This window comes from Haemaphysalis longicornis, unplaced genomic scaffold, assembly GCF_048455015.1.
Source record: "Haemaphysalis longicornis isolate Haplotype H1 unplaced genomic scaffold, Haemaphysalis longicornis Haplotype H1 scaffold_1, whole genome shotgun sequence".
Classification (NCBI taxonomy): Eukaryota; Metazoa; Arthropoda; class Arachnida; order Ixodida; family Ixodidae; genus Haemaphysalis; species Haemaphysalis longicornis.
Window position 1 is genome coordinate 398167762 of NW_027526203.1, and position 27280 is coordinate 398195041.

The 27280-nt window shown below is 48.7% G+C and overlaps 1 protein-coding gene across 1 annotated transcript in view; it reads right to left on the reverse strand.

Moving 5' to 3' along the window:
- Nucleotides 1-1420: 1420 nt before the first annotated feature.
- LOC144155359 (luciferin 4-monooxygenase-like) overlaps nt 1421-27280 on the reverse strand; it is a 60661-nt gene continuing 34801 nt past the window's right edge. The window contains exons 6-10 of the mRNA XM_077686731.1: nt 24049-24220; nt 21731-21831; nt 9670-9814; nt 4467-4724; nt 1421-2133 (exon numbers count right to left, since the gene is read on the reverse strand). Coding sequence (XP_077542857.1) covers nt 1997-2133; nt 4467-4724; nt 9670-9814; nt 21731-21831; nt 24049-24220 — 813 coding nt within the window. The 3' untranslated portion in view covers nt 1421-1996. The remainder of the gene's footprint in view (nt 2134-4466; nt 4725-9669; nt 9815-21730; nt 21832-24048; nt 24221-27280) is intronic.

The following is a 27280-nucleotide window of genomic DNA, read 5'->3' on the forward strand; positions in this document are numbered from 1 at the left end:
TGGTGCCCTACCCACTGCGCCACAAAGCCGACACATAATGGGAGGCTACGAATGCGCCTTATATCCTTGACTCATTCAAACTACGTCAAGAAGCTGCTGATACAACGCATTCACTACCACCAACTCCCCAAACACTAAACGTTAACGCAATACACCCACCCATATGCGACGCATTTACTCGAGTCCCCCTCGCGGGGAGATGGGACCGCCAAAAACAACGCGTTGTGGACTGTGCAGTAAGGTGCCGGCACGTGCGAGAACCGCTCGCGCTGTTCGTTCCAGGCAGGGGGCGCGCGAGCACTGCGAAGGCGGGAAATTTGAACTGCTTTGGACAAACCTCTTCAACTTTTGCTGTGCGCTATGGGGTTGTGCTTGTTTATCCCGGGTAGCGCGGCGTTTTTTCTCCCTCACATCAAACAAAGATGGACAAGAATGATCGTCCGCGGCCAGATATTTGCCCCGAGCAGATATCGGGCGGCTGAGCGCGCGGTGTGAATGTGGCATCGTCTGCTATGTAGGCTGTTGGCACAGGGGCTACGGAAGGGCGGCACGGAAAGGACGGAACAAGTGTTTTTTTTTTTTTTTAAACATCATGCCCATTAACTCAGAAGCAACAGTTAGGCGTTTGTAATAAAACTGCAGCGTGACAACAAAATTATGCACAACAGCAAAACGTTAGCAATGTGCAATACCTTTGCCCGTGAGCGTTAAATAAAATCGCGTTTCCAAAGAGAAACTGCGCAGACTTCGCGTCTTTCCTTCAGTACTTACTACTTTCGAAAGTGGCCGTTACGGAGCTTAACTCTTTGGGTTTGTGCTTTGATTGCGCATTCTGCTTGAACGATTGGGATGTTTTGCTTGTGAAGCATGCATGATATGAACATTCGGCTATATTCTACAGCTGCAGCCATCGCTAAGCGAGCAGCCGACTAGGCAGCGGGTTATTGCGATCGTGTCGCCGTTCTCGGCGGCGTGAGCTGCTGGAGGGCTCATTGGATCAGAGTCTACGACGATGAACCCGAAGCCAATTCACAACTGCCTAATTCGCGGTGAGATGAAAAACACGAGTCGTATTGCGACAACGTGACAGAACGTGGATGCTTTTTGCGTCTGACCAGTGGGTTTCTCCGCCCACGCTTCGTAGCAGACGATTTTTGTTTATGACTTCGTTTACGCGGCCGAGGCCCAGCGGCCCAGCCGCGTGAGATGGCCTACCAAGGGTAACGGATCATTGTAACGTATTTGTGACAAGGCCCAAAAACGCCGTCTGATGGTCAACATTTCTTGAATTTATCCGACCATGGTTCAAAATAAACGCTTGTCCAACGCTGGCGACGGGCCGCGAGAAAAATTTGCAGCTACGGGCCACGAGAAAAGAAAAAAACGCTTTTACTAAGAAACAACACATAAGAGAAGACAATTGAAACAAAAAAGAGCTACCACTTTATTCTCACATAGTAAGAAACACTGAAACAAGCAGAGGGTTTCCGATGCTGACAGAATGCATGCACAAAAGTCAGCCCGTGTGCGCACGACCTCATCAAGGCGTTACCCAAGAGAGCCTCAAGTAAGACATTTTATTTCAAATAAAAATAAAAGCAGCACATGTGCCCAAATGTAGGCCATAAAAGTATAGGCGGTCCAAAATCTCTAATCTCCTCAAGGCAATGCCGATATTATCAGTAGCTGTGTATACATTACGGCTACTGTCCAACTAAGCCCTCCACCACTAGGAGAGCCCGGCTTGCCGATAAATGCAGTCGCACTTGCCGTATACAATAAAGTGGAATATACGTAGTTTTCAGATGTTAATAAACACCAGAGTACAATGCATTCTGTGGCTAACCGCATAATCCAAGTCGTATAGGCTTACATGGAAAGTTCACTTGAAAGGAAAACAGGACTGCTCAACTCCGCCTCACCATGGCATGAGCGCAGGTTTTCACATGCATCCGCTCATCCCGTTCACTCTGACGTACATGCGTAACGTGTACGCTCACAGTCCCCGGACAGCCTGGCGTCGAAGGTAGCTGTCCCGCAGGTCCCTGCGCAGATTCTTGCCGGTGTCCGACTTGGGAATACTGGACACGAATTCCACGCCCCCGTGAAGTTGCTTGTGTCGAGACATCTTGGCTGGGGCATGAAAAAATGCAGACACGCGATCAACGCTCGAATTGTTAACAACAATTAACTGAAGGGAAACTCTTTGAGTCTGTGTGAATAGCTTCATTTAATGGGTAATAAGTGGTGACTAGACGGGCCAAAACTAGCAAGACATATTTTGCAAGCAAATGTTAATACAAATATGCCCGCGAAAAAAATATTTGACAGCGCTGCAAGTGCCTTCTCATTTGCTTCTGTGATGGTTATTACAAAAATGTCGATGTTCTTCTATATACGAAACGTATACCGAAAAATGGCACTCTAGGGGTAATCCTGCTTTTTTTTTTTTTAAAGGCGTTTATCCACAGAGTGCAAAAACAAAATTTTGGATGTACGTTCTCCAAAAGTTGGCTCGGCTAAACGCTGGAGAATGGCCAATAAAAGCGGCCAAGTGTTCTGATTCGGTCTATGACGAGCCCCGGCATACGATCCCGCTCAAACGTGGGATCGGCTCAGGGACAACACGCAAGGCTTGTATGACGTTCTGCATTGCGCAATGTCCCAGCTGTGGGACATCGGGCCTGGCCATTCGCCGAATTGGCACACATCGCCGCTTCGACCGGTCATTGTAGAGTGTTGTGGCAGAGCCGACTTACGTGAACTATTTAAACTACCGAACCTAGCTCTGACCAGCTAATCATTGGGCGCACTTTGATTTCTTTGTGGTTAGCAACTTGCGCCGTATTATTACTAACTTGACACTTTGATACTCGCAGGGGAAATCACCAATTTCCGTTTGTTTTTACAGCCGAGGCGTCAATGCCTGGTTTCTGAACATTTTTGCGTGCGGGGACAAAGCTTCGTCGACAAAAAGAAAGAAAGAAAAAAGAAATTTGAATCTTGCGGCAAAGCCAAGTTGCTGGTGGATTCCCTGTAGCTCTCAATCTAAGGTAGGTGTCTTGAAAAAAAAAAATCGCACTGAAACTGGCCGCTAGGACGACTCCATCATTGCGCGGAGTTTGATTTACTTGCAATAAATAGTTCACAGTGAAGTTGTGAACGTTACAGAATTCCCGTCTGCTGTCGCCATCAACGGAGGGAGTATGGTTACAAAAAGCGGCTGTAACTATTGTTTAATGGAAACCGTCCCGCAACAACTTATAGGACAATTAGCCGCTAAGACGACTCTATTATTACGCCAAGTTTCATTGACTTTTCATAATTGCGCGGTTTACAGTGAAGTTGTAAATATTGTGTAATTCCGTCTGCTGCCAGTACAAGGGCTTAATTATACGGGAGGGAAACGGACCGCCCCATGGTTATCCGCTATAGAATAAACGTCTAGTCCTTCCAAGCTTTATTCGGCTAGTTAACACGAAGGTATGCTCAATCGCAACGTACAAACAAACGTGATTTGTTGTGTGCATTCCTTGGACTGCGCCCAGCTTCGCTTGTCGTACTTCTTTACAGAGTGGAAAGGCAGTGAATTTTTTGTCCTGTCTAGCTTTCCTTATATGTGGATAAAGGCGTATAGCATGAAACCCCAACAGTTAATATTATGGCTAGCAATGTATGCAATATTCATTGTTGCTTTGTACTTTAGCTTTGCTTTTTTACAACTTGTGAGGTCTTATTTTAAGCTTCGCATTTCGTTTCGTCACCCCTTCAGGCCGTGGCTCCAAGGTGAATGCATGCAGTGCTTCTTCATTGTCTTGCTGCTAACCGCAGTCATAGGGAATTCAGAGTTGTTGCAGAGAGAAAGACCCATGGGGGTTTCTTAAAGGTGTAAACGGGACTTAAGCAGCACGTCAGAACGGGAGAATCTATCTTTCGTGGACTCCATAGCTGCGGCCGTCCTGACATTCACCTCCGCAGTGTGCATGTTCTCGCGCGGTTGCAGCACATATATGTTCGTGGAGAACTGTCATCCCTCAAACGGTCCTGGCGCTCTGATTGTGTGGCCTTGTCAGTTATCAGAAGTGGTGTCTGCCCCTGTCAAGTAGCGCACAATTCGTTCGTTATCAGCATTCCTAGCTGAGCATTACTCAGTTAATGTTTGTGCAGTAAACGGCTGAAAACCGGTGCGGTTAGTTGATCAACAGCGGCCGCGCTGAACAGGGATGGCCCGCATTTTACCCCACTGCAGACTATAGAGAAGCAATCGAGCATTTTTAGGTTCAGGAGGTTCATATTTAATATAAATGTTGCCTAACGACGAATGTGATATTATTTAAAGCCTTGATGCTTTTAAACTAAGCGCCCTGTTAGGGTCACTAAGCTCAGCCATATCAACTGCCGGTTGAGTAAAGGGTAGCGGTTGAAGAGAAACCACCGGCCGCGTGCAGGAAGCGGCGCGTTCTCACCGGAGACGTAAGTTTGGAGCTCTGCGATGGTGGCCTCGTTTGCTGGGAACCCCTGGTGCAGCACGACGAATGCCCTCGGCGCCTCGCCGAACTCCGCGTGTGGAACGCCGGTGACGGCCGCCTCTTTGACGGCATTGTGCTGCATGAGCAGGTCCTCGATTTCCGAGGGCGCCACCTGCTGGTCCATGCACTTGAACATCTCCTTGATGCGGTCCACCACGTAGAAGTCACCAACTTCGCTGTAGTAGCCGATATCGCCTGCAGTGCACGTGCACAGAAGCACCATGCTCGAAATCAGAACGGCCTCTAGAATCTTAACATGTAAGAGCGTACTTCGCGCACATTTTGGAGTGAAACTGTACATGGCTAGTGTGCCGTTCAATTTCAGTGTCTTCATGCAAAAACTTCCGAGGCTCCCCGTGTCTCTGAAGCCCGAGGCGTTCCGTAGCGTGAAGCGAATTGTAGCTCGGAAGGTGGTTCACAACGCCCCGCTGCCGACGTTGCTAGGGAGACGTCTAGTCGAAACGCGGTTGGCCCCCTGCCTCTGCCGACTCGCCCGTCGCACGCCGTCTAGACGGGTCCCGTGACTCCCGCCACCGCTTGAAAGCGTTGCATAGCCGGTGCCGCGGGGCAAAAGAGAAAGGAACGGAAATGACGGCGACTATATGACGGCGACTATAGTGCCTGGAATAGTATATTCTAGGCACTATACCCGTAGTGGTGGACAACAAAAGGAGCGACAGGCAGCCAATGCCACTGCGAAAGCGAGCTCACGTGACCACTGAGGCGGTCGGTCACATTTGCTAAGTTGGCACGGTGTGTGCGGCGTTGGCAAGGGTCAAGCAAGACACGCCGTTTTCCGGACTTCTAAAGCCGGAGCAAGGCGTGCGCATTGGGCCGAGCCTGAAGTTCGCGAGGGCACGATACGAGATGTTCACGCATTCGTGAAAGCTCTATGGTGAAAGCTCTACTACCCTGCATCTTTCAAGGTCATTCATCACGTCGCAATGACCTTCAGCCGGGGGGAACGCAAGCTGCGCCTTTCTTTCTCATCGCTTCGCTTCGCTCTCTCGGAGCTTCACCGCTGCGGCACAATGGACCTCTCCCTGTATGTAAACAACGTGACGTCACTAAGCGCACGTGCGCGACGGGTGGCGCCTGCTGGCGGCCGCGAAGTGAGGTGGCGGTTGGCAGAAAGCGCCTGCGCCGACGGCACGGCCTGGCCGCACGGCGCCCGAAAGGAACGATGTGCCGTTGGTTCGGGCCGTCACTGGCTTCCCACATTGTAGGTGGGGGTCTAGCTATCCTAGCTGTGGCCGTCGCACCTCCATGTAGCTTTCCGCATCTACAACCTCCGCAACACTTTCGTTTACCGTACGGTCAACTGAACGGCGACGCTTTCGGATAATCAGTGCGCGGCAGAACAGCCTAAACGAGTCATTCTGAAGGTTGGTGCTGTTGCGACGTATCCCAAAATGTTTTTTAAGATTCTTTGTGTTCGGACACATACCAAGGAAAGCTAATTTATTGTTGCTTTCGAGGTCCGCTTAAGCTAAGCGCGGTGCCTCAGGCAGCTAAACGCTCCCTGTTCTTGGTCTCTTTGCGTCACGATTTCATGTCGAGGGGAAAAAGGAAAGGTAAAGCATGAAAGGATTAAATAGTAAAATAAGCAGCAACGAAACAAAAATATGAAGAGCAAAAGGCAAAACTTATTCCAATAAAAATATCGCGATGATAACTCTACGAGATTGACCGATTGTTTTCTTACCTTTACCCCAGTGAAATCTCGAAATGGTTCATCGTCATTGTGAGAGTAACATAGCAGCCACATATGGTTAGTGCGTATATCTTGCGACAGTGCACTGAAATATTTTCGGTAGTCATTATTTCATGATAGTTTAAGTTAGTGTCCATGTACGCCCGCTGCATACGCCAGCGTCGGGAGGCCGCAACAAATGAATACATTCACTGAGTCTGTTCGCTAAGGGCAAACGTACATTTTTCGAGTCGCGTCAGCGGCCCATCTCGCCCCGAAGGCACGATGTGAGCACGGCAAGCATCTCAGTTTTCCGGCATCCTCAAGGCAGAATATAATTGATCAAGGTAAAAATGTATTGCACTTACAAGCAATGAATTTCGTTCGTCTTGAACAGATCCCCCCATAAGATCACACTTGTCGTTGTCGATCTGGCGGCAGGCGGCTATCGCGGATCCCTCGTCGAAACATTTATATCGCGTCGCCTAATTGTTAGGCATTCATTGTGTTTTTAATACAGTGCTCTACCTCCTCAAAACATGACAATATTTCGCAGCAAGAAAATTTCCGTCTGCCCCCTCCTTCCTCTCCCCCCCCCTCCCCCTATTTCACTTGAGCAAATTTCTGCTGGTGCTGCATGATCGCAGATGGTTCATAAACAGTATCATTTCATTGCACGAATCAGCGCGGACTGCCAATGTAGACGGTATGACTGCGCTTTGGAGAACAGCTGAAGTTCGAGAATGCGAAATGTTGCTACGAGTAAGAGCAGACTATGTCGCTGCTTTGGCTGCCAGCCTCTTCGGCACATTTGCGCGCATCCACAACACACGCCGAATTTACCTCTGTGGGGACTCCGAAAAGTCTGATGCCGCTGATTTTGCTCGCAAAATTTGGGTAGCCGAGAGCACAGCAGCCCACAGGCATCAGAAAAGCCAACACGAAACAAAAATTACAGTTTTGCGCGCGTCTAATGCAGCCTCACTGCATACGCGCCGCGCGCCGGTGCGAATGTTTTGCCAACCACCCTCCCGGCCACACCCAGCACGTGCGATTTCCGTGACGTCACGGCCGCCGCGTGACGTACCCCGGGAGAGGTCCATTCGTACTAAAGGCGAGGATGAAGCGCTGCTTTGCCGGCTTTTGGTTTCTCAGTCTCTCCATTGACGGCGCGCCGGCAGGGCCGTCTGTGCGTGCTCTTTAACGTAAGCGAAATGACGAATTCGATCATCCAGTAGACAGAGATAGACGGCAGGATGAGAAATACTTTCACGAAACACTGTGTACGTAGTCTATGCTTTCGCTCGTGATACCATATTTACCCGTTTCTAACGCGGACCCGATTTTCCTGGCAAAAAAACAAAAACAAAAAAACTTGCACCTCCGATTGTAACGCGCACGGGACTTTGTAACCCAGACAAACGAATGCGAGAGAAACGGGCGATTTATTTCCCGAAGTAATCTCGCTCATTTCACTCCTCATCGCTCTCCGCTGACCACAACATCTCGTCCTCGGTGCCTTAAAGCGCGTTCGCGATGCCACACTTCTGAACGAACGTTCAACCATGGTCGATGGGATCGTGGCCCACGCCTCGCACGCCCATCCCGAGAGCTTCTCCAGAGGTGCACGCTTCAGTCGACCGCTCGTTTTGAACGCGTGGGAGCTGCTGCTGCCATTGCTGTTATCAAGCGTGCAAGTGAAACGATTTGACGATTTGTGTGGACGCCGATAGAAAAGCCTAGGCGCCTAGGCTTGCTGCGTCCGAAAAATCGTTGCTAAAAAAAGCTTTGGCGCCATCTTGAGATAGCGATGGCGATGGGTGCGACGAAATTTCCGCTGTTTCGGCAGTTTCGGTTTTGTATCCGATTCTAACGCGCATGAGATTTTTCGGCCTATTTTTTCGGAAAAAAGTGCGCGTTAGAATCGGGTAAATACGGTAACTCAGTTTAGAAACCTCAGCAATTTCGGGGGGGATACCGGATGGAGCGCTAGATTTAATTCGCTATGGCCTGTTTTTTGTTGTTGTTGTTGTTTTACGTTTCAGGTTTTTGTTGATGAAAATGATATGACTAGACTAACTTTTTTTCAACCATTTGTACTCCACTGACCTTCGTGCACATGTATAACACCGGAATGTAATAATCACAAAATGAGCGGTGCCCGATAGATTATGGTTCCCCGGTCGCAGTACGTGGTGCCTGGCTTTTATCGGCAGTTTCGGACAAGTATTTTCATTTTGCCCGTTTGCGCCGCTAAAAGAACCTACGCACGCATGCATCACGAAAAAAAAATATGAACATGTGTTGGGTACTGCATTTCACGCCTTAGTATACCCGTGGGCCTGCCACGTCACAACGCACATTTATTGCATCAAGAGCCAAAGCAGGCCAGTGACGAGGCCTCGCGCACGATTTGACTCCAAAACGAGATCTTCGCTCTGAGATTACGCAGTGAGAACAAGAGCTTTGCAATGCATAGCTTCATAGAGAGAGATAAGGTTAGAATTTTCAGGGGGCAAGAAGGGATTCAGATGATGGAATATATACGCGTCGGTGGAAGGCTGTAGTAGAACTCGGCCTTCGTCCTGAAGTGGGCATCAACAGGCTGGTGGTTAATTTACAGATAATATAAAACTTTGAGTTGGATCGTATACGATGAGCTCCTCGCCATTGACTTACATTGAACCTTTTAACACAATCATTGGTCATTCAAGTGCTGTGTGGCAAAACTTACAAGAATTCTTTAAGTGTTGTCCGAGAAAAACTCAGAAAAGGAGTAGGAAAACCCAAATATTTTAGCCAAACAATGTGATTCAACTATGCTCACAGCGGTCTTCAATGTCTCCTAGCTCGTGTCGATTGACGCGCATGCGAAAAAGTAGATATACTGTCTTTTGTCCAGCTACTTGGTAACAAATCAAGGACTGTAATTCATATGAGCTAATTATTCATAGTCACTAAGAACATTTAGTAGCCCAAATAAAGTAATTTCAGCCCCAGCAGTGATCCTAATCGGTATAGATTTATTACATTCTCATGCGTACAGTGCGCGAATGGTGCGCTTCGGTTACATATTAGATGCGGTGCGGACATCCGCTTGAGCCGGGTGTCTACGGGGGCTACGCTCGACTCCCCCCCCCCCAAAAAAAAAAAAAAAAAGCTGTGAAGAGTTCAGCAACCACTAGCAGACAGTTATGGCGCACTTCAGTGACAGGTTTCTCAGTTCAAAGTCAATGAAGCTGCATGCTCCATAACTCAGCAGCATTCATCCCTTGTCTTCTGTTTAACCATACTGGGCCTTGAAAGTAGCTGTAAAGAGACCTTTGCTCTGATTACTATCTATGCGCTTACACACACACACAAAAAAAAAACCTGTCAAAGCTAAATAAAAGAATACTGCCCTCTGGTGGGTAGGCAGCTAGCCGTATAAGTGAAACGTGCAAGTACCAGTGCGAAGAAATCCCTCTTCGTCGTACAGGTTAGCTGTGGCTTTGGGATTGTTGAGGTAGCCAACGGCGGATGAGGGACACTTTATGCGGAGCTCTCCTATTTGCCGGGGACCGAGTTTCTCGCCTGTGTTGACGTCCACAACCTGGGGACGAGAAATATAGAGGTTACTGACACTGCTTCAGCGACCACTCAGACGCTAAAAAAACAATGAAGAGCGCCAGTTGATCGCGCTATTTGCCCAGTTACTAGACACCTGCCTGAATGCAGTACAGCAAAGTTCACTTTCTGCCGGAAGTTCAGAACGAGTTCTACGGGCAGCCGACAAAATCCTTCGTTACATTTTAAAACGCGCAAATTGAAATAAGGACACACATACAAGCAGGAGGGGCAGCGTTTTGGTCACGGGTTTTGGCTCAATTCTAGTTTTATGACAGGTAGAAGGGGTACGTATGTAGGCCATGAGCGCCGAAACTGCTCAGCTGCCTATTGCTGAGGCTCCTATTGGCACACCGCGGCGTAGTTAATAGGGACTCATGCCGCACAGGTAAGCGGTAGGAGCGCAAAGTCTCACGGGTATACGTCGTCTTCTCCATCCACTTCAGGTTCGAGAGATCTCCTGGCCTCCCGACCGTCGGCCGCTTTCACGTGCGTGTGTGCACGTTTGTCCGTTTCAAGCGAAAGAAAACGGTCAAACATCGCGCCTTCAACGAGTAAAGGGCCAGACACATGTGCGGGGGAAGGGGGGAGGGGGAGAGTTTCGGTTGAGAAGGACATAAAGAGAGAAGGACTGTGGATGTTATTGAACTCAGCGGGGAGTTCACCGTCATACAACCCAGTCCAGAGGAGGGATTGGGGGGGGGGGGGGGGGGGGACAGGAGAGAAGAGAGACAGAGAAAAAGGAAAAAAAAAAGAAAAACTGTGGAATGGGGCGGACGGTCACGTCTTGTTCGTCACGCCTGTGGCCCGGAGGCTACAGCCGTTGCGTGAGACCCGACTTCACGAGGAAGTCGATCAGGTGCTGGAAGACCTCCCGTCGGATGGCGTTCGGGCTCGTGGGGAACAGGAAGTCTTCCAGTGTGTGGTTTGGAACTCCAAGACGTTTGAGTGCGGCCTGGAGTGCCGTCCTTGGGGCGTCGTGCTGGGGGCAGGTAAACAACAGGTGTTCAAGCATCTCGTTTCCGCAAGCGTTTTTTCCCTTTCCAAAACCGCTTCTGTAGCCTTCGTGCTAGCTCCTGACCGCCGCAGGACCACTTTCCAGGGAGGAAAAACGCGTTTGAATACGCGTAACTCTCCGCACACGTGTCTGGCACTTGACAATGATGGATGCTACCAGGGGCTGCTCTGAAAGGTAAGCACTCTGTGACAAATAAACAACCCGTACACACGCCCGTGGAATCCGGCTCCTTACGGGAGGCCAGGAGAGCTATCGAACCGAAAGTGGCGGGAACAGACGACGTACCCGTGAGACTTTGCGCTTCTACCGCTTACCTATTGCGGCCATCGCCCACTTGCTTTCGCGTGTCCGTGTGCCATAAAAATTGTTATGGTCAAGCACGCGAATTTAGAAAACATCCAGAGCACGTCGAAAAAAAGTTGTAGTGCGATGCTCAAACACAAAAAATTAGTGCCCTTCTACTCTGTGAAGATGGATGACCTACGAAGTTCGACGCAGTCCACTGCGTGCACGAAACAAAACAAGTTTGTTTTAAAGCAAAGCTTTTTTACCTCTACCTCCCAAGGGTTCTTTCGCGACCGTTGGTGTCACCAGAAAACTCCACGGAACAAATAAAATAATTTACTGGAACCGCCGGGAATCGAACCTGGAACTAATAGACTAACAATGCGAGAGCCCGTTGTCTTACCCATTTAGCTACGAGCCCACGCAAAGACTGGGAAGACAGGTGGTGTGCTCACCAAGCACATCTACGGGTTTACCCCCCTGCGTTCTCTCTGAATGCCACGTGAAAGCATCACGCGACCACTCACGCCAGTCTAGCGGCCCTGTGCGCACCTTGCTCATATGCTAAGAGTTACAAAAATTAAAGTAAGCTCACACCAATGCATGACATCTCACTTCTAGTACGCCAATGTGCAAAAGCCTGTGGCCTCCGGTGTTCACGTAAACAATCACAGCTCCTTGTCATCCGCCCTCACGCCAAACCAAGGAATACATTCAAATACTCCTTGATGGCCAGACCATCAATCCAAGCCCCATCATCAAGATCCTGGGCCTACATCGCGAGGCTAACACCAAGAGTGACGTCTCCTTGCAGCGCCTCAAAAAAAGCATTAATCAAATCATTCACATGATCAGGCGAGTTGCCACCAAGAAGCGAGGCCTAAAAGAATCCGGTACCTTTCGATTAATTGAAGATTTTGTCCTCTCGAGAGTCACTTACGCCAACCCCCTGTCTTCTTCTCGACAAGGAAGACATAGAGATGCTTTATATAATGATTAGAAAGGCGGTCGAGCAGGCCATTGGTCTTCTCATGAGTGCGTCCACACAGAGGCTGCTTAGCACGGGGCTCCACAACACGGTGGAAGAGCTGATAGAAGGTCATCTTTCTAACCAGAAGGTCCGACTCAGAACTGCGATGGGTAACCGCATGCTTCACCACATTGGCTGGGCAGCCCAGAATGTCACTCCGCTTGACGCACTCGCAGACTCTTGGCGACTAAAACTAAAGATGCTCCCTTTGCTTAGAAATATGAACCCCTCACATGACGAGGGTCACCGAAAAGCACGGGCTCAAGCGCTAAACACCACCCTCGGTGGGGATCATGCAGTTTTCTACACAGACGCGTCCAAACATCGAGGGCAGCAATACGCCATCATCGTAGCTACCTCCAGAACCAACCTTCTTGCGTGTACCTCGCTTAGGACCCAAGAAAATACGGCAGTAGAAGAGGCAGCCATCACCTTGGCTCTCGCTCAACCAGGGGTTCGGAGGGTAGTCATCGATTCTCAGCAAGCCTACTGGAATTACCAGTAGGGTTGGGTGTCTTAACCTGCACTGCGCGTGCTAAAGAACCACTCCCCAAACGGTTCCATTCAGCTCATCTGGACACCCCCTCACGCTTCAATGGAGGGCAACAAATACGCCCACCCAACAAGCCTGTGCTTTTACCTCCCGTGCTATGGAGCTGCACGAGGACAGTCACCCGCTTGTCACGTTCAGGGAGATAACCCAGCATTATCGCCTTCTGAGACAGACCGTACCTTCGCCCAACGTTACTATTCTAGTAACGTTGCCTTCGCCTTACCCTGACCTTTCCAAAGAACAACAAACTACCCTACGGCTCATACAATCCGGGCTCCTTCGACAACATGCTACGCGTCTTCACTTAATGTATCCGAATCGCTACGACGGTGAATGTAAATTTTGCTCAGAAGTAGGAACACTCCGCCCCGTAATCGGGGTGGGCGACTTTAGCCCTGAGCACCCTGCTCTCTTTCCGTCAACTACCCAACAAGAGCAATGGGAGATGCTGCTGTCCAGGCCCTCTCTACCTACCCTGCTTCAGCGGGTGGACAGAACACAGGCCGCGCGGACTGCATATGGGCCGCACAGAAGAATGAATCACTCCCCAGGGCTGCACTCTGGGCCGCTCAGAAATCTGAACAGAAGTATTTCTTCCTCCTCCTCCTTCTCTGCCGCAAATCTCGTCGCCTCCGTCCGCGGCGCAGAGACGGAGAAGACAGATCGTTTAACACCGGGTTGGAGCTTACTTTAATTTTATGAAAAAAGGTTCCAGTCTTGTGCTACACCAATACAACTCAACCGAACACCGTTCTTGCTTCATGCATTGATTTAACCTTAACAAGAATATCTCTTTGAAGTAATAAATGGTGTGGTTAAGTGCATTTCACTTCTCTCTGGTTTTGCTATTTTTAGAGCGAAGTGAGTGAATTTAAGTGACGTCGCATGGGTAATCGTTATGGGTACTGTTTACAGCTTTGCTTTCCAACCACATTCACGGGGTGGTCTGGCGCGATTTTTTATGCTAGTGGTACTCGGCCGGTATAGCCCGCCGATGACTCCTCCTGGGCTTGCAAAAGTGGTGGTGGAACCCACGATGAAATACGGTGATACGTGTCCTATTGCCGCTCAATTAACACTTGTAGCCAAAGTCGCTCATACACATCTCCATGCCCGCCTATTGAGTGGGGATTTTCTGCATAATTGATACGTTGTGCAAAAAGCCAGCTTTAAAATTTGTGCTGTGCGGAGGCGTTATTCAAACATGTCATGCGGCAAATCCACTTTTTTTAGTTCGCGGCAGGGTTTGGGAAAAAAATTGTAATTTGGGAGTATCGCGGAGGGACCCACGGAGTCCGAAGTGTCTTCACGTTCCTCTTTTTGTCTGTGGACCCCCATCTGAGAATGACGGCCCTCCCTGTGCAATGCTTTGTAAAATAATACGTGTAAATAAACTTGGCTGCTTTGAAGTGTACCGTGGTTTGTTTGCCGCATACCGTACATCATAAGCTAGTAATCTTCCTATCTTCAATAGTCGACAGAACGACCCCCCTTCGGATCAAATCCTTCAATTTCAACTCGTGTTACAGAAGTGCGCAAGAATTGTCAATGATGTTTTCAAGTGCAAATAAGTCTAATCGAAAAATGTAGTTTGCGTGCGTTTCGATAGTCGCTGGGCATTCAAGGCGTGGTTAAATAGGTATCTCATATCGCAACATAGTTTTTGAACATTAAATGTATGTGTCGCTGCCTCGAACTTGAAAAAAATTACACCATCTTCCCGTGGGGAACCCTGATGAGGATGCGAAGCATCGTGGCGGTTCCGTGTGGTTCCATTGTGTTGCCGTTATGTTGAGTGATCTGGTTTTTACTAGCGCCAGAGGGAATTCCGCGTCCGGGTCCACACCGGTGGCAAAGGCACGCAAGTGCTGTTGTGTTACGGTGAGTAGGCGGTGGTTCTCGAGGCGCCGAAACTCGTCCATCATGTTCTTGTCGATGTTGTCTCTGTGGTAGAATCGGTAGTCTCCGTCAGCTTTGGTGAGGTAAAGGTTGTTGACATTGGTGCACCGGCTGAGAGCAATGTACACGCCCTCCTCTTCGCAGCTTTGTTGTTGTTGTTGCGCCTTTAGGTATGGCACATACCCAATCAGGGGATCGGCCAATCAACAGAGGATGGTTAAAATGAATGGGATTCTTACCTAATCACGAGACGTTTAGGAAAGATAATTTAGACCGGTTGAAAAAATTTTTGAGAAAAAAGGAAAAAAAATCCTGAAAAATTAAAGCGAGGGTGACCAATCGCAATCATAAAGAGAAACGTTTTGAATTTTCAATGTAGCGCAGGAGGGCAGAGCCTACATCCCGGCGGCAGAACCCCGTTTCGGATGCCCCGAACGATAGAATAGCCGGCACTGTTAGGGATATCCCCAAACTGTAAAGCGGCACCTCCAGGGACTGACGTCTCAGTCGGGAAAAACGTCGGCATGTCAAAAGGTAATGTTCTACAGACTCGTCTTCGTTGCAATAGCTGCAGAGAGCTGTTGGCGCCAGACGAGACCTGTGCAAATACCTATTTAACTTGGGTACTCGACAACGTAAGGCTGTAATAACCACCTCTAAGTTGCGTGAAGGGCACCATTCAGGTTTCCATGAGAATTTAAGATGATTAAAATCCCTTAATGATAATAAAACCGATTCTTGCTGTACTTGGAGTTTCAGCATCCTACGGTACCTAGCTGCTGTTATTAAAGGTGTCGGCTCTACGACGTCTACTACAGGCCCAGAAAGTGCTATCCTTGCTAGAGAGTCGGCAGTCTCGTTGAATGTGATCCCTGCATGACCAGGAACCCAAAGAAGGTGAATTTCAGTGAAGTGAGGTGGCAGGAGTGACCGAAACGTCCGCAGAAGGGGAGTGTCTTTAGGGGAAGAAAGGGCTAGGCATACAGAAAAAGAATCGGAAATTATCATTGGAGATGTAATTGATACATCCAGCTTTCGTAGCGCCAGGACAATTGCCAGGAATTCCGCAAAGAATATGGGGATAAAATCACGCAGACGAACCGAAAAGGTCCAGTTAAGGGAAAAGGAAAATATTCCGATACCGATTTTTCTTCTCGTTTAGAGGCATCTGTATATATTATAGCACCTGGCTGCATGGAGGCCAAATAATCTTCGAGAAGACGATTGAGCAGCCGGGCTGGTGAAAGTTTAGCATTTTTGGGGAACATGTTCCGGAAATTGATAGAAAGAGGTGAACTCCTGTCAGTATATGGAATAATCTGATTTATTGCTACACCCAATGGAGAAAGGAAGCTCTGTACCAAAGTGCTTTGTGGACATAAGGACCTGGGCCATTGGTGCACCATAAACGCACTTGGTTCTGCAATAAAGATAAACTGCTCCCTGTTCACCTCAGAGCTATAAGCTCTCAGAAAAGTTTCAACAGTCAGAATCCGGAACCTATTAAGCAGAGGAGGAACGCGCGCTTCCAAGTAAACTACTGCATTTGCTGCATTCTTAGGCAACCCTAAACAGCAGCGAAGAGCCTGGCGCTCCAGAATAACCAGACGATGAAGCTTATACGCGGCGCACCCAGAGAATAACGCGCACCCAAATTCTAAAATGGGGCGAACGTACATTCTGTATATCATAAGAAGGGTTAAAGTTCTCTTTGTTCTGCTCATAGCCTGCTCTGTGCGCGGTCTCGACAGCAGACGCCGCGCAACCAGAGGGCGCAGCGATTAGTTTTCGCCACCGCTCCCGTGGTCCGTTTACATCAGCTCACGGCTGTACATGAACGAACACTGGGCGTTGTTGAGCCGCGCGCCGATAGCCCGACCGTACTGCCAGTGGCGTTCAGCGGGGAGCAATGAACGCTCGGCTGGGACGACAAACGTCGGGGGCACTGAGTCCTAGAGTAACCGACGCCCCCGATGCAAACATATTCTGATTTTGGATTTCTTATCTGGCGTAATTCCATCAACATAAACAGAATTACGTCAATTTTATAGGTATGGATTGCTACCGTGTCAGTGTATAGGTACAACTTGAAACTAATTTTGCTGGCCACTCATACCAGACTGTCGTTAAGCATCAGTGGTAGGCTTAAATTTGGTGATTTCTGCATACTTATAACTTAAGTTGGTTGCATTAAATTGATAAATATAAGCGTATTTTTTATCGGCGCATTTTATTGTTAGTTTAATTGTGCTCCAAATAGTAAAAGTAGAAAACAAAAGTGTTTGTAACGCCTCTCGTGGGTCAGAACTCCCTCGTGCGGGGTACGCGAATAAACGCAGGCAGAGGAGAGGGTGAATACCTGCTCTCATCATATGCGGCATGAGTTAGTGTTCAGGTGGGGCCGAACCTTCATTATGTAAGACCTCAGTGACGTAATCGATAAAAAATTGCGCCAATCCACCCCGTGAATGTGGTTGGAAAGCAAAGCTGTAAACAGTACCAATAACGATTACCCATGCGACGTCACTTAAATTCACTCACTTCGCTCTAAAAATAGCAAAACCAGAGAGAAGTGAAATGCACTTAACCACACCATTTATTACTTCAAATAGATATTCTTGTTAAGGTTAAATCAATGCATGAAGCAAGAACGGTGTTCGGTTGAGTTGTATTGGTGTAGCACAAGAATGGAACCTTTTTTCATAAAATTAAAGTAAGCTCCAACCCGGTGTTAAACGATCTGTCTTCTCCGTCTCTGCGCCGCGGACGGAGGCGACGAGATTTGCGGCAGAGAAGCAGGAGGAGGAAGAAATACTTCTGTTCAGATTTCTGAGCGGCCCAGAGTGCAGCCCTGGGGAGTGATTCATTCTTCTGTGCGGCCCATATGCAGTCCGCGCGGCCTGTGTTCTGTCCACCCGCTGAAGCAGGGTAGGTAGAGAGGGCCTGGACAGCAGCATCTCGCATTGCTCTTGTTGGGTAGTTGACGGAAAGAGAGGAGGGTGCTCAGGGCTAAAGTCGCACAGCCCGATTACGGGGCGGAGTGTTCCTACTTCTGAGCAAAATTTACATTCAGCGTCGTAGCGATTCGGATACATTAAGTGAAGACGCGTAGCATGTTGTCGAAGGAGCCCGGATTGTATGAGCCGTAGGGTAGTTTGTTGTTCTCTGGAAAGGTCAGGGTAAGGCGAAGGTACGGTCTGTCTCAGAAGGCGATAATGCTGGGTTATCTCCCTGAACGTGACAAGCGGGTGACTGTCCTCGTGCAGCTCCATAGCAAGGGAGGTAAAAGCGCAGGCTTGTTGGGTGCGCGTATTTGTTGCCCTCCATTCAAGCGTGAGGGGGTGTCCGGATGAGCTGAATGGAACCGTTTGGGGAGTGGTTTTTTAGCACGCGCAGTGCAGGTTAGGACACCCAACCCTACTGGTAATTCCAGTAGGCTTGCTGAGAATCGATGACTACCCTCCGAACCCCTGGTTAAGCGAGAGCCAAGGTGATGGCTGCCTCTTCTGCTGCCGTATTTTCTTGGGTCCTAAGCGAGGTACACGCAAGAAGGTTGGTTCTGGAGGTAGCTACGATTATGGCGTATTGCTGCCCTCGATGTTTGGACGCGTCTGTGTAGAAAACTGCATGATCCCCATCGAGGGTGGTGTTTAGCGCTTGAGCCCGTGCTTTTCGGTGACCCTCGTCATGTGAGGGGTTCATATTTCTAAGCAAAGGGAGCATCTTTAGTTTTAGTCACCAAGAGTCCGCGAGTGCGTCAAGCGGAGTGACATTCTGGGCTGCCCAGCCAATGTGGTGACGCATGCGGTTACCCATCGCAGTTCTGAGTCGGACCTTCTGGTTAGAAAGATGACCTTCTATCAGCTCTTCCACCGTGTTGTGGAGCCCCGTACTAAGCAGCCTCTGTGTGGACGCACTCATGAGAAGACCAATGGCCTGCTCGACCGCCTTTCTAATCATTATATGAAGCTTCTCGACGTCTTCCTTGTCGAGAAGACGACAGGGGGTTGACGTAAGTAACCCTCGAGAGGACAAAACCTTCGATTAATCGAACGGTACTGGATTCCTTTAGGCCTCGCTTCTAGGTGGCAACTCGCCTGATCATGTGTATGATTTGATTAATGCTGTTTTTGAGGCGCTTCAAGGAGACGTCAATCTTGGTGTTAGCCTCGAGATGTAGGCCCATGATCTTAATGCTGGGGCTTGGAGTGATGGCCTGGCCATCAAGGAGTATTTGAATGTATTCCTTGGTTTGGCGTGACGGCGGACGACAAGGAGCTGTGATTGTTTACGTGAACACTGGAGGCCACAGGCTTTAGCACATTGGCGTACTAGAAGTGAGATGCCATGCATTGGTGTGAGCTTACTTTAATTTTTGTAACTCTTAACACATGAGCAAGGTGCGCACAGGGCCGCTAGACTGGCGTGAGTGATCGCGTGATGCTTTCACGTGGCATTCAGCGAGAACGCAGGGGGGTAAACCCGTAGATGTGCTTGGTGAGCACACCACCTGTCTTCCCAGTCTTTGCGTGCTCCCTTTGCTTAGAAATATGAACCCCTCACATGACGAGGGTCACCGAAAAGCACGGGCTCAAGCGCTAAACACCACCCTCGGTGGGGATCATGCAGTTTTCTACACAGACGCGTCCAAACATCGAGGGCAGCAATACGCCATCATCGTAGCTACCTCCAGAACAAACCGTCTTGCCTGTACCTCGCTTAGGACCCAAGAAAATAAGGCAGCAGAAGAGGCAGCCATCACCTTGGCTCTCGCTCAACCAGGGGTTCGGAGCGTAGTCATCGATTCTCAGCAAGCCTGCTGGAATTACCAGTAGGGTTGGGTGTCCTAACCTGCACTGCGCGTGCTAAAAAACCACTCCCCAAACGGTTCCATTCAGCTCATCTGGACACCCCCTCACGCTTCAATGGAGGGCAACAAATACGCGCACCCAACAAGCCTGCGCTTTTACCTCCCGTGCTATGGAGCTGCACGAGGACAGTCACCCGCTTGTCACGTTCAGGGAGATAACCCAGCATTATCGCCTTCTGAGACAGACCGTACCTTCGCCTTACCCTGACCTTTCCAAAGAACAACAAACTACCCTACGGCTCATACAATCCGGGCTCCTTCGACAACATGCTACGCGTCTTCTTTTAATGTATCCGAATCGCTACGACGCTGAATGTAAATTTTGCTCAGAAGTAGGAACACTCCGCCCCGTAATCGGGCTGTGCGACTTTAGCCCTGAGCACCCTCCTCTCTTTCCGTCAACTACCCAACAAGAGCAATGCGAGATGCTGCTGTCCAGGCCCTCTCTACCTACCCTGCTTCAGCGGGTGGACAGAACACAGGCCGCGCGGACTGCATATGGGCCCCACAGAAGAAGGAATCACTCCCGAGGGCTGCACTTTGGGCCGTTCATAAATCTGAACAGAAGTATTTCTTGCTCCTCCTCTTTCTCTGCCGCAAATCTCGTCGCCTGCGTCCGCGGCGCAGAGACGGAGAAGAAAGATCGTCTAACACCGGGTTAGAGCTTACTTTAATTTTATAAAAAAAGTTGCCACTCTTGTGCTACACCAATACAACTCAACCAAACACCGTTCATGCTTCATGCATTGATTTAACCTTAACAAGAATACCTCTTTGAAGTAATAAATGGTGTGGTTAAGTTCCTTTCACTTCTCTCTGGTTTTGCTATTTGCAGAGCGATGTGAGTGAATTTAAGTGACGTCGCATGGGTAATCGTTATGGGTGCCGTTTACAGCTTTGCTTTCCAACCACATTCCAACAGCTTTGCTTTCCAACCACGAGAACTCGCTAGCGCGCCAGTGTCAGTCTGCGCGCGTTCTGCGAACTCGCTCGTGGAGCAGTGAACTTTACGGCCCAAAAATGGTGAACTAAGTTTAGAAAACATCGGCCGGAAACGAAAAAATCAACTTACAAAAAAAAAGCATGTAACTTCGGGGATTCGAACTTGCGACTTGCAAAACAATAACCCTATCGCTCCAGACCACTCGGCCACGAGTCATCGCTGGTGAGGTTGGATATAATGTATATAATGTATAACCAGTGACACTTTTATTTACTTTTAGCATTTCAAGTACCTTAGGTGACTGTTTGTTGTATAGCGCTCGTGCAATACCTCACGTCTAGCAATTGCATTTCTTAGATGGAAAAGCGTTCGCAAATGTGTGGTTGTGCTGCTGACCGCTGTGCTTGTTCACCCAGCGCAAAAAAGTGCTTCCTGCTCCCTAGTTTTGCGCTGTACGGTAAAAGTTTCAGTTGATTTTATTTCCTTAGTACCTATATTGACTTCGCTGACTCTTCTCCCGCCTTCAAGTGGCCTTAGATTTTCCTACTAGCGTACCAGTCAGCGAAGCGTCGCATGTGCACTTGTGCAGCACTTGTGTGGAGCGACCCGGACTCGGAGCTTGATAGTGTACAAACTAACAAAGTTAAGAAAGGCACATTCTTCCATTCACAAACGTGTTGGGGCTTAGTTTCAACTGTGCGAGCGAACTGCGACGACCCGTCGGCGGCCGGCGGGCTAAACGGAAGGTCCGCGAGCCATGCAGTAGCGCAGCCAGTTGCCAAGTCATCTCCTCCTGACGTCCCACAAAAACGCCACAGAAAATGGGCGAGGGTGCAGAGAGGAGGACATCATTTTCAAAATTAATTTTTCTAGTAAATAAATTCGCGTAAACGCGCTAAGAGTGGTCGAAACATGGCCTATGAACTCCGGACTACAATTTGCGCTAGTAATCCCGCAATGTTTACAAATCACTTCAGTGTCCCTTTACGGCTGCAGGCCTGACCACATACCCACCACGGTGGACAGGCAACTGACATTGACAGCTGCCCTGGTGTTCTGACAGCTGCCCTGGGGACACCGGGGCCGATTCGCCAATTTCCATGGGTTGCAAGGTCAACACACCCATTCGAAGGAGCACTCAGCGGTGTTCAATTTACATTAAAGCTTTCGCATTCACAACGCGTACGAAATGCTTAGATCAAATTTCTTTTTGGTTTGACATGGAAGATGTTTAGGCTTTCTTTCCGTCACACATACTATACATGAATTCATAGAATTTCTAGGAAATAAAAAATAAAGTATGCCTTTATCCGTGTCAGGCAGATGGGCTGACCGACGCTTTCGTAATCTGTGTAGCCTGGTGGCGCTATCGTTCCACCTCCAAACGTTTCCGACAGGCTGTATGCTGCAAACAGAAAAAATCAAAGAAAAAACCCGATCATATATGTCGGTAAGGTGCCAACATTCGTCTCCCTGTCTTTGTTTCTTTTCTCTTATTCTCGAACGCCCACAGTTTAGCTATTCTCGGACATCGCTTAGAAATGATGGTGTTTGGATTTTAATGGCGCAAGGCCAACTAAGGGCAAATAGCGGCAAACCAAAGTCATCATCGCTGGGACAGAACCTTCGGTGTGGTCTGGGGCGCTTGCAGGTATCAAATATACCGCGCACAAAGCATGGGATGTGAAGCGGGCTTCTGATACCTTTAGCTTACTGCCTCCAGCTCTGCTGTTTCTCCAGCCTTGCACCACTAGTGCAAGCTGCGCCAATGTCTAGTTCGGGTTGTTTGGCCAGCGTCGTGAGGAAGCATTTTGAAAGGCTGAAGGAGTAAGCCAAGAACGAAAACAAAGAAATCACAAGACACAACAAGCAGCAAAAATGACAGCGCCGACTTGCAACGGGAAATTTAATTTCGGCGTCTCGCTATACTTCCGCAGTCGGTACACGAAACCAGACAGAAGACCAAAGGAAGAACTACATGCACATAGACTATCATTATCACGCCTGTCAGAGAGGAGGTGAGCGAACACGTTTACGATTCCCTACGTAAGTGGCGCCAATTAATTCCCAAATGAGTCTGCCTTTAGGGTATTTTTATCACTTTGAAAAGTACTACGCACCGGCAAAAGAAGCCGAGGCGGCCATTTACCGCTTTGCGAATATTGTTTTGGTACTCTTAGAGTCATTCGTTAAGACACCTTGGCCCGAAGCTTGCCATCAACTTTGTGGCAAAGAGTACACTGCGCCTAAGTTTTAAGTCAGCGCCATCGTCCAAGGCAGCCATCTTGCGTAAAATTACACCGACAGCTGTACTGGAAAACTATATTTTCCCGTCTTCCACGTGAAGGCTACCTGTAAAGAGTGCATAATTAACAACAAGTCAGGGCAGAACTAAGAAAGGGCAACTACAATAATGAGCACACAGTGGGGCTGAGCGCAAACGAAAAGAAAGCCCTTTAAGAACATTTATAGACGAAAACTCGCAGGTGTTCTTAAACCCTATCCACGTGGTACATAGTCCAGTTATTGATCAACAAACTAAATATAAGCGAGTTTCATAAGTGTATTTCAGCACTAAAGAACGTGGCAGTGTCATAAATGTGTACTGGGGCGTGATATGGTACGGGACAGGGCGCGTAAGCGTACCTCGAATTGGAACCGCGGCTGCCGCTGGTATTCAAACCGCAGGGGGAATCGAAACCGCTAAGCGTGCTTTCGCTGCTTTCGTGATTGCAGATAGGTAATGATGAAACGAGATGTATGTGCGGTGGGAGGGTAGCTTTATGGCATACCTGGTCATGGCGACGCGATTCCATTTAATGGCGAAACACTATAGTGTTTCTCCGTTAAACACCGATTGGGGCTACTCACGGCACAAAAATTATGGCGGTTTAACGCACCGAAGCCACATCTGGGCCATGAAGCGCGCCGTAGTTGATGGTTGCGTATTAACTGTGAGCACCATGACGTCGTCAAAGTGCGCTGAAGTCTCGACACGCAGTTCTTTTCGCATTTTGCCTTCGTCTGAAAAGCGACTGCCGGGCCGGGATCGAATCCGCGTCTTTGGGCTCGGCATCGCAGCGCCTTGGATACTGAGCTACTGCGGTCGGTCACTCTTAGCTGTAACCGTACGTGCTCTCGTCGGGGAGGTGGATCCACGTGTCTCTGACGCCGATGGTTAATGCTCGTAGTGTAAACATCGCTCGGGTAAATGAAGTTCTTTGCATTGGCTCAGGTAAGTGGTTCTCTTTTACACCTTAAGACACGTGTAACCCTAACTGTACATGCAGGACGGCCACGCTATACTAGTATGTGAATGTCTATCACGCAATTCCAGTGCACCTCTATTTGTCTGATAACGGCTGTCACCGAGCTCCATTTTATTCTGGCTGCGTATTCGACGTGTAGCCTTCTTTGGACTATGACTATGACACTTATGGCTATAACTTATTTGGCTATGACTTATTTGGACTGTGACTATGACTATGACTTATTTGGACTATGATGCACACAGAGATATTGGTAAACGCATTCGTCTAGAATCAGAATTTTCTCTTGCTGTGTGTGAAATTGTGTGATGTGTGTGTGTGCGGCAAGGTACATTGGCGAGCGCAGTGCGTACCTTGCCCAAAAGTGTCGAGGGAGAGGACTTTGAGGGTTTCTTCGGCGACCACAGAGGGCATGGTGCTTCCTCCCACGTAGACTTTCTTTATGCTGCTCACATCGAACTTTTCCAATAGAGGACTCCTGACAAGCTTCTGGAGAAAAGTAGGAAACTGGAACATCAGCGTTGCCTGAAAGGGAAGCGCCGCGAAAAGAAGGTGGGGAAAAAATTAGCAACACCAAAGCTCCTTAAAAAACGTCGAATAGAGCTTGTAGAAATCTTATTTGTGGCTATAAGTCGTACAGTTTAACCCACATAATTCAGAATAGTACGTCCATCTGGTGGAATCATGGAGCTGCAGTCCTTCTGTAATCGGCGGCATAAGAGAAAACACCAAGCGCCGTAAGCTTGGTGTTTTCTCTTCTGCCGCCTCTGCAACTTCAGATGTCTCGCTGCCTGTACGGGCCCCGAGGCACTTTCAAGTGGTTTATGACCGCTTTTCGCCTGGGGGACCCCCAACAAAATTTGTTGGAAATAAAACGACTTGATTTGACTTGACTTCACGCATCAACTATCGCAGTGACGTCACACTGGTTTTTAATAGGTTCTCATGCTATCGGACCATTTAAAATTCCCTTTTAGCCCATTCCATGGTTCGTTGGGGCTTTGTATTTGTTCACCCTCAGGATTTAAAGGTCATAAATGCCGGCAATCATGTACGTTTGAGGATTTGAGCCCTGAGGATGAACCAGGGTGTCTTCACAACCGACCTCAGCAAATAGGCAGGGAGAAAGATGTGAGGGAATCGGCACTTCTGAATGCGCTTTTCCTTTTACAATTGCACGCAAATCGGCCAAGAAAACCCAGAACTTGATCTACGCATTCTAGACTTCAATCTGGTATGGTAATTAAAAAAAATGTTCACAACTGCTTTCAGTGTCCCTGTAAAGCACACCATAAAAAGGGGGGTTGAATTACCTGACGATTCCGAAGTAGGTTCTGACGTCAGATCTGACTCTTCCCTTTTGAGCACGCGCACACGCACCCAGGCATTGCACGCGAGAACACAAAACAGGCGAAGTGTAATAAGTTAATTTAGGGCAATGTGAGCGGGAAAAGATCGCATTCACATGATGTCATACAGCTTTGGTATGTCATACACCTTTTGTATGTCTTTTACTGGGCTCGTAACTACGTAGCTACAGAAACATACCTCTGGCCATTTCGAATGCTATAATAGTCAACAACCGTGGCTGCAAATACGTTATTAGCTGTGCGCTCCATGCCTCCAATAATGACAGAAAAAACGACGAAGAACGACGCGAAAGATGCGCATAGTTCTTCGTTTTTTCTGTCGTGGTTTTTAGCGCTCTTTTTCTTGAAGCAATATGCCGCAACTAACCCAACAGCATATTTGACTGGAGTATCCTCAAATAACGCTAGACCGTGCCACGGTCACTCAGGCCATTCAGGAAGCTGTAATGGTGCTGGCGATGTCATCGTAGACTTATCTGCCTTCACGCAGATGCTGAAGTTTTTCACGGCCGTTTTCACTGGTTGAGGAAGGACTAAACAACGAAGCGCTCTGCGCGCAGTAGGATACCAACAACAGAAAGTTTTTCACGAATAGGGTAGAAAGGTTTTTTTCGTCCGTTGACGTATGCTGTGCCCGGGAACTCAGGACGAAATACACGATGATTTTCAGTCAAGCATGTACGAGGACGCCTTGCTTGTATTCCTTCTTGCGTGCCGGATGACTCAAGCAACGAGACAGTTTCTGCCTCCCTAGCAAGCTCTGCTCCAGAGCTAAGAGCTGGCGGCGGAGAAGGAGCCTCTGATTGTGTTTGTAGACCGCTGCGCTACTCGCCGGCGCCGTAATTACAAAGGAGTCTCCTCGCACTTCAGGGGGCAATTCGCAGAAGGCGTCGTCCACGTCCTTGCGACTGTATATAGCAGACACCAACGATACTGGTAAGTTGTAATCTTGACATGGCAACTTCAATGGTGATTGTGCCATCAGCCACATGCCCAAGTGCATTCGCCAAACACTTTCTCTACTTTGGTTGCAGAAGACGAGACACGCAAGCAGCTGTGCAGAGATCATGGCCACCTTGTAGCTGCAGAACTGCTCCCAGCCCTCAGTCTAAAGCGCTGGTCGAGACAATTTCTGGAAGTGATGCATCCAACATGTAGAGAATTGTACTTTACGTAGCCTCTCCTTTGGCCCCCATGAAAATGCTTTCTGCTTCGACTGACCATATGAATGACTCATTTTTGCGGAGGCTCGTGGGTTCAACCATTTGTTCCAAGCGCGGGACACACCTCGATTCGTATTCTACGAAACTTAGGGACGAGCGGTGGGTGGCGACATCAGCTGGAACTGGGGTATTGACTATCGAGTCTACGTTCTGCTAAAGTGGTCATATTGCGTGCGGTGATATTGCGGTGACCGTGAGCGGTGATATAGTACCCATTAAACGACAATGCTGGTATTTGAAACAGGCATTACTTGTTCAACTGTACAGGCCAGCGTCATTGATCTTTACAAGAAAGTTTTCAAGCTCAAACGGTGTTCTGCACTCTTGCCAAAGACAGTCACAACATCGAAGTAGAACAACACACCCGGGCATCTTGAAGGATTGTAGCCATTATCTTCATAAACGCTGGTGGAACAGAAGGTAACTGAAAACGCTGTTTTGAAGTTAAAAGGCCTGTCATGAGCGATGAAAGCTGTCAGGGTGCATGAGAACCCGGTAGTGGGCACAAGTCCAGTCAAGCTTTGGGCAAAAGCGCCTGCAGCTGCACGGAGAAGCTTCCCTGTGTGAGACATCTGGACACTATCTGGAACAATAGCCCTGTTGGGATTCAGGACGTCAACACTGATAGTGATGCTGCCATCTTTCTTGTGAGCAGCAACAAATGCCTCGGGGCACTTAAGTGTTCTTACGTGCTTTAAAGACGAAAGCCTGGTTTGCTTTCGTGTTTGCTTTCCTTTCTTCGCGTTAGTTTCCTCATCTTTCGGCGCGAAATACTTCAACAGGCTGACTGGTGGCAAACGTCACATTATCCCCAGAATCAATCTGCGCTGCGGGAGTGCACCTGTTCTACTCACGTGCGGTCACGTTCACTTGTCGCGCACCTCTCGCTGGTCTACCTTTGTTCCATTGCAGGCTACGTGAAGAGGTGGCACAGTGTAAATGCACTGGGCTCCTACTCCGGATACCCGGGTTCAATTCCCATACAAAGCTGA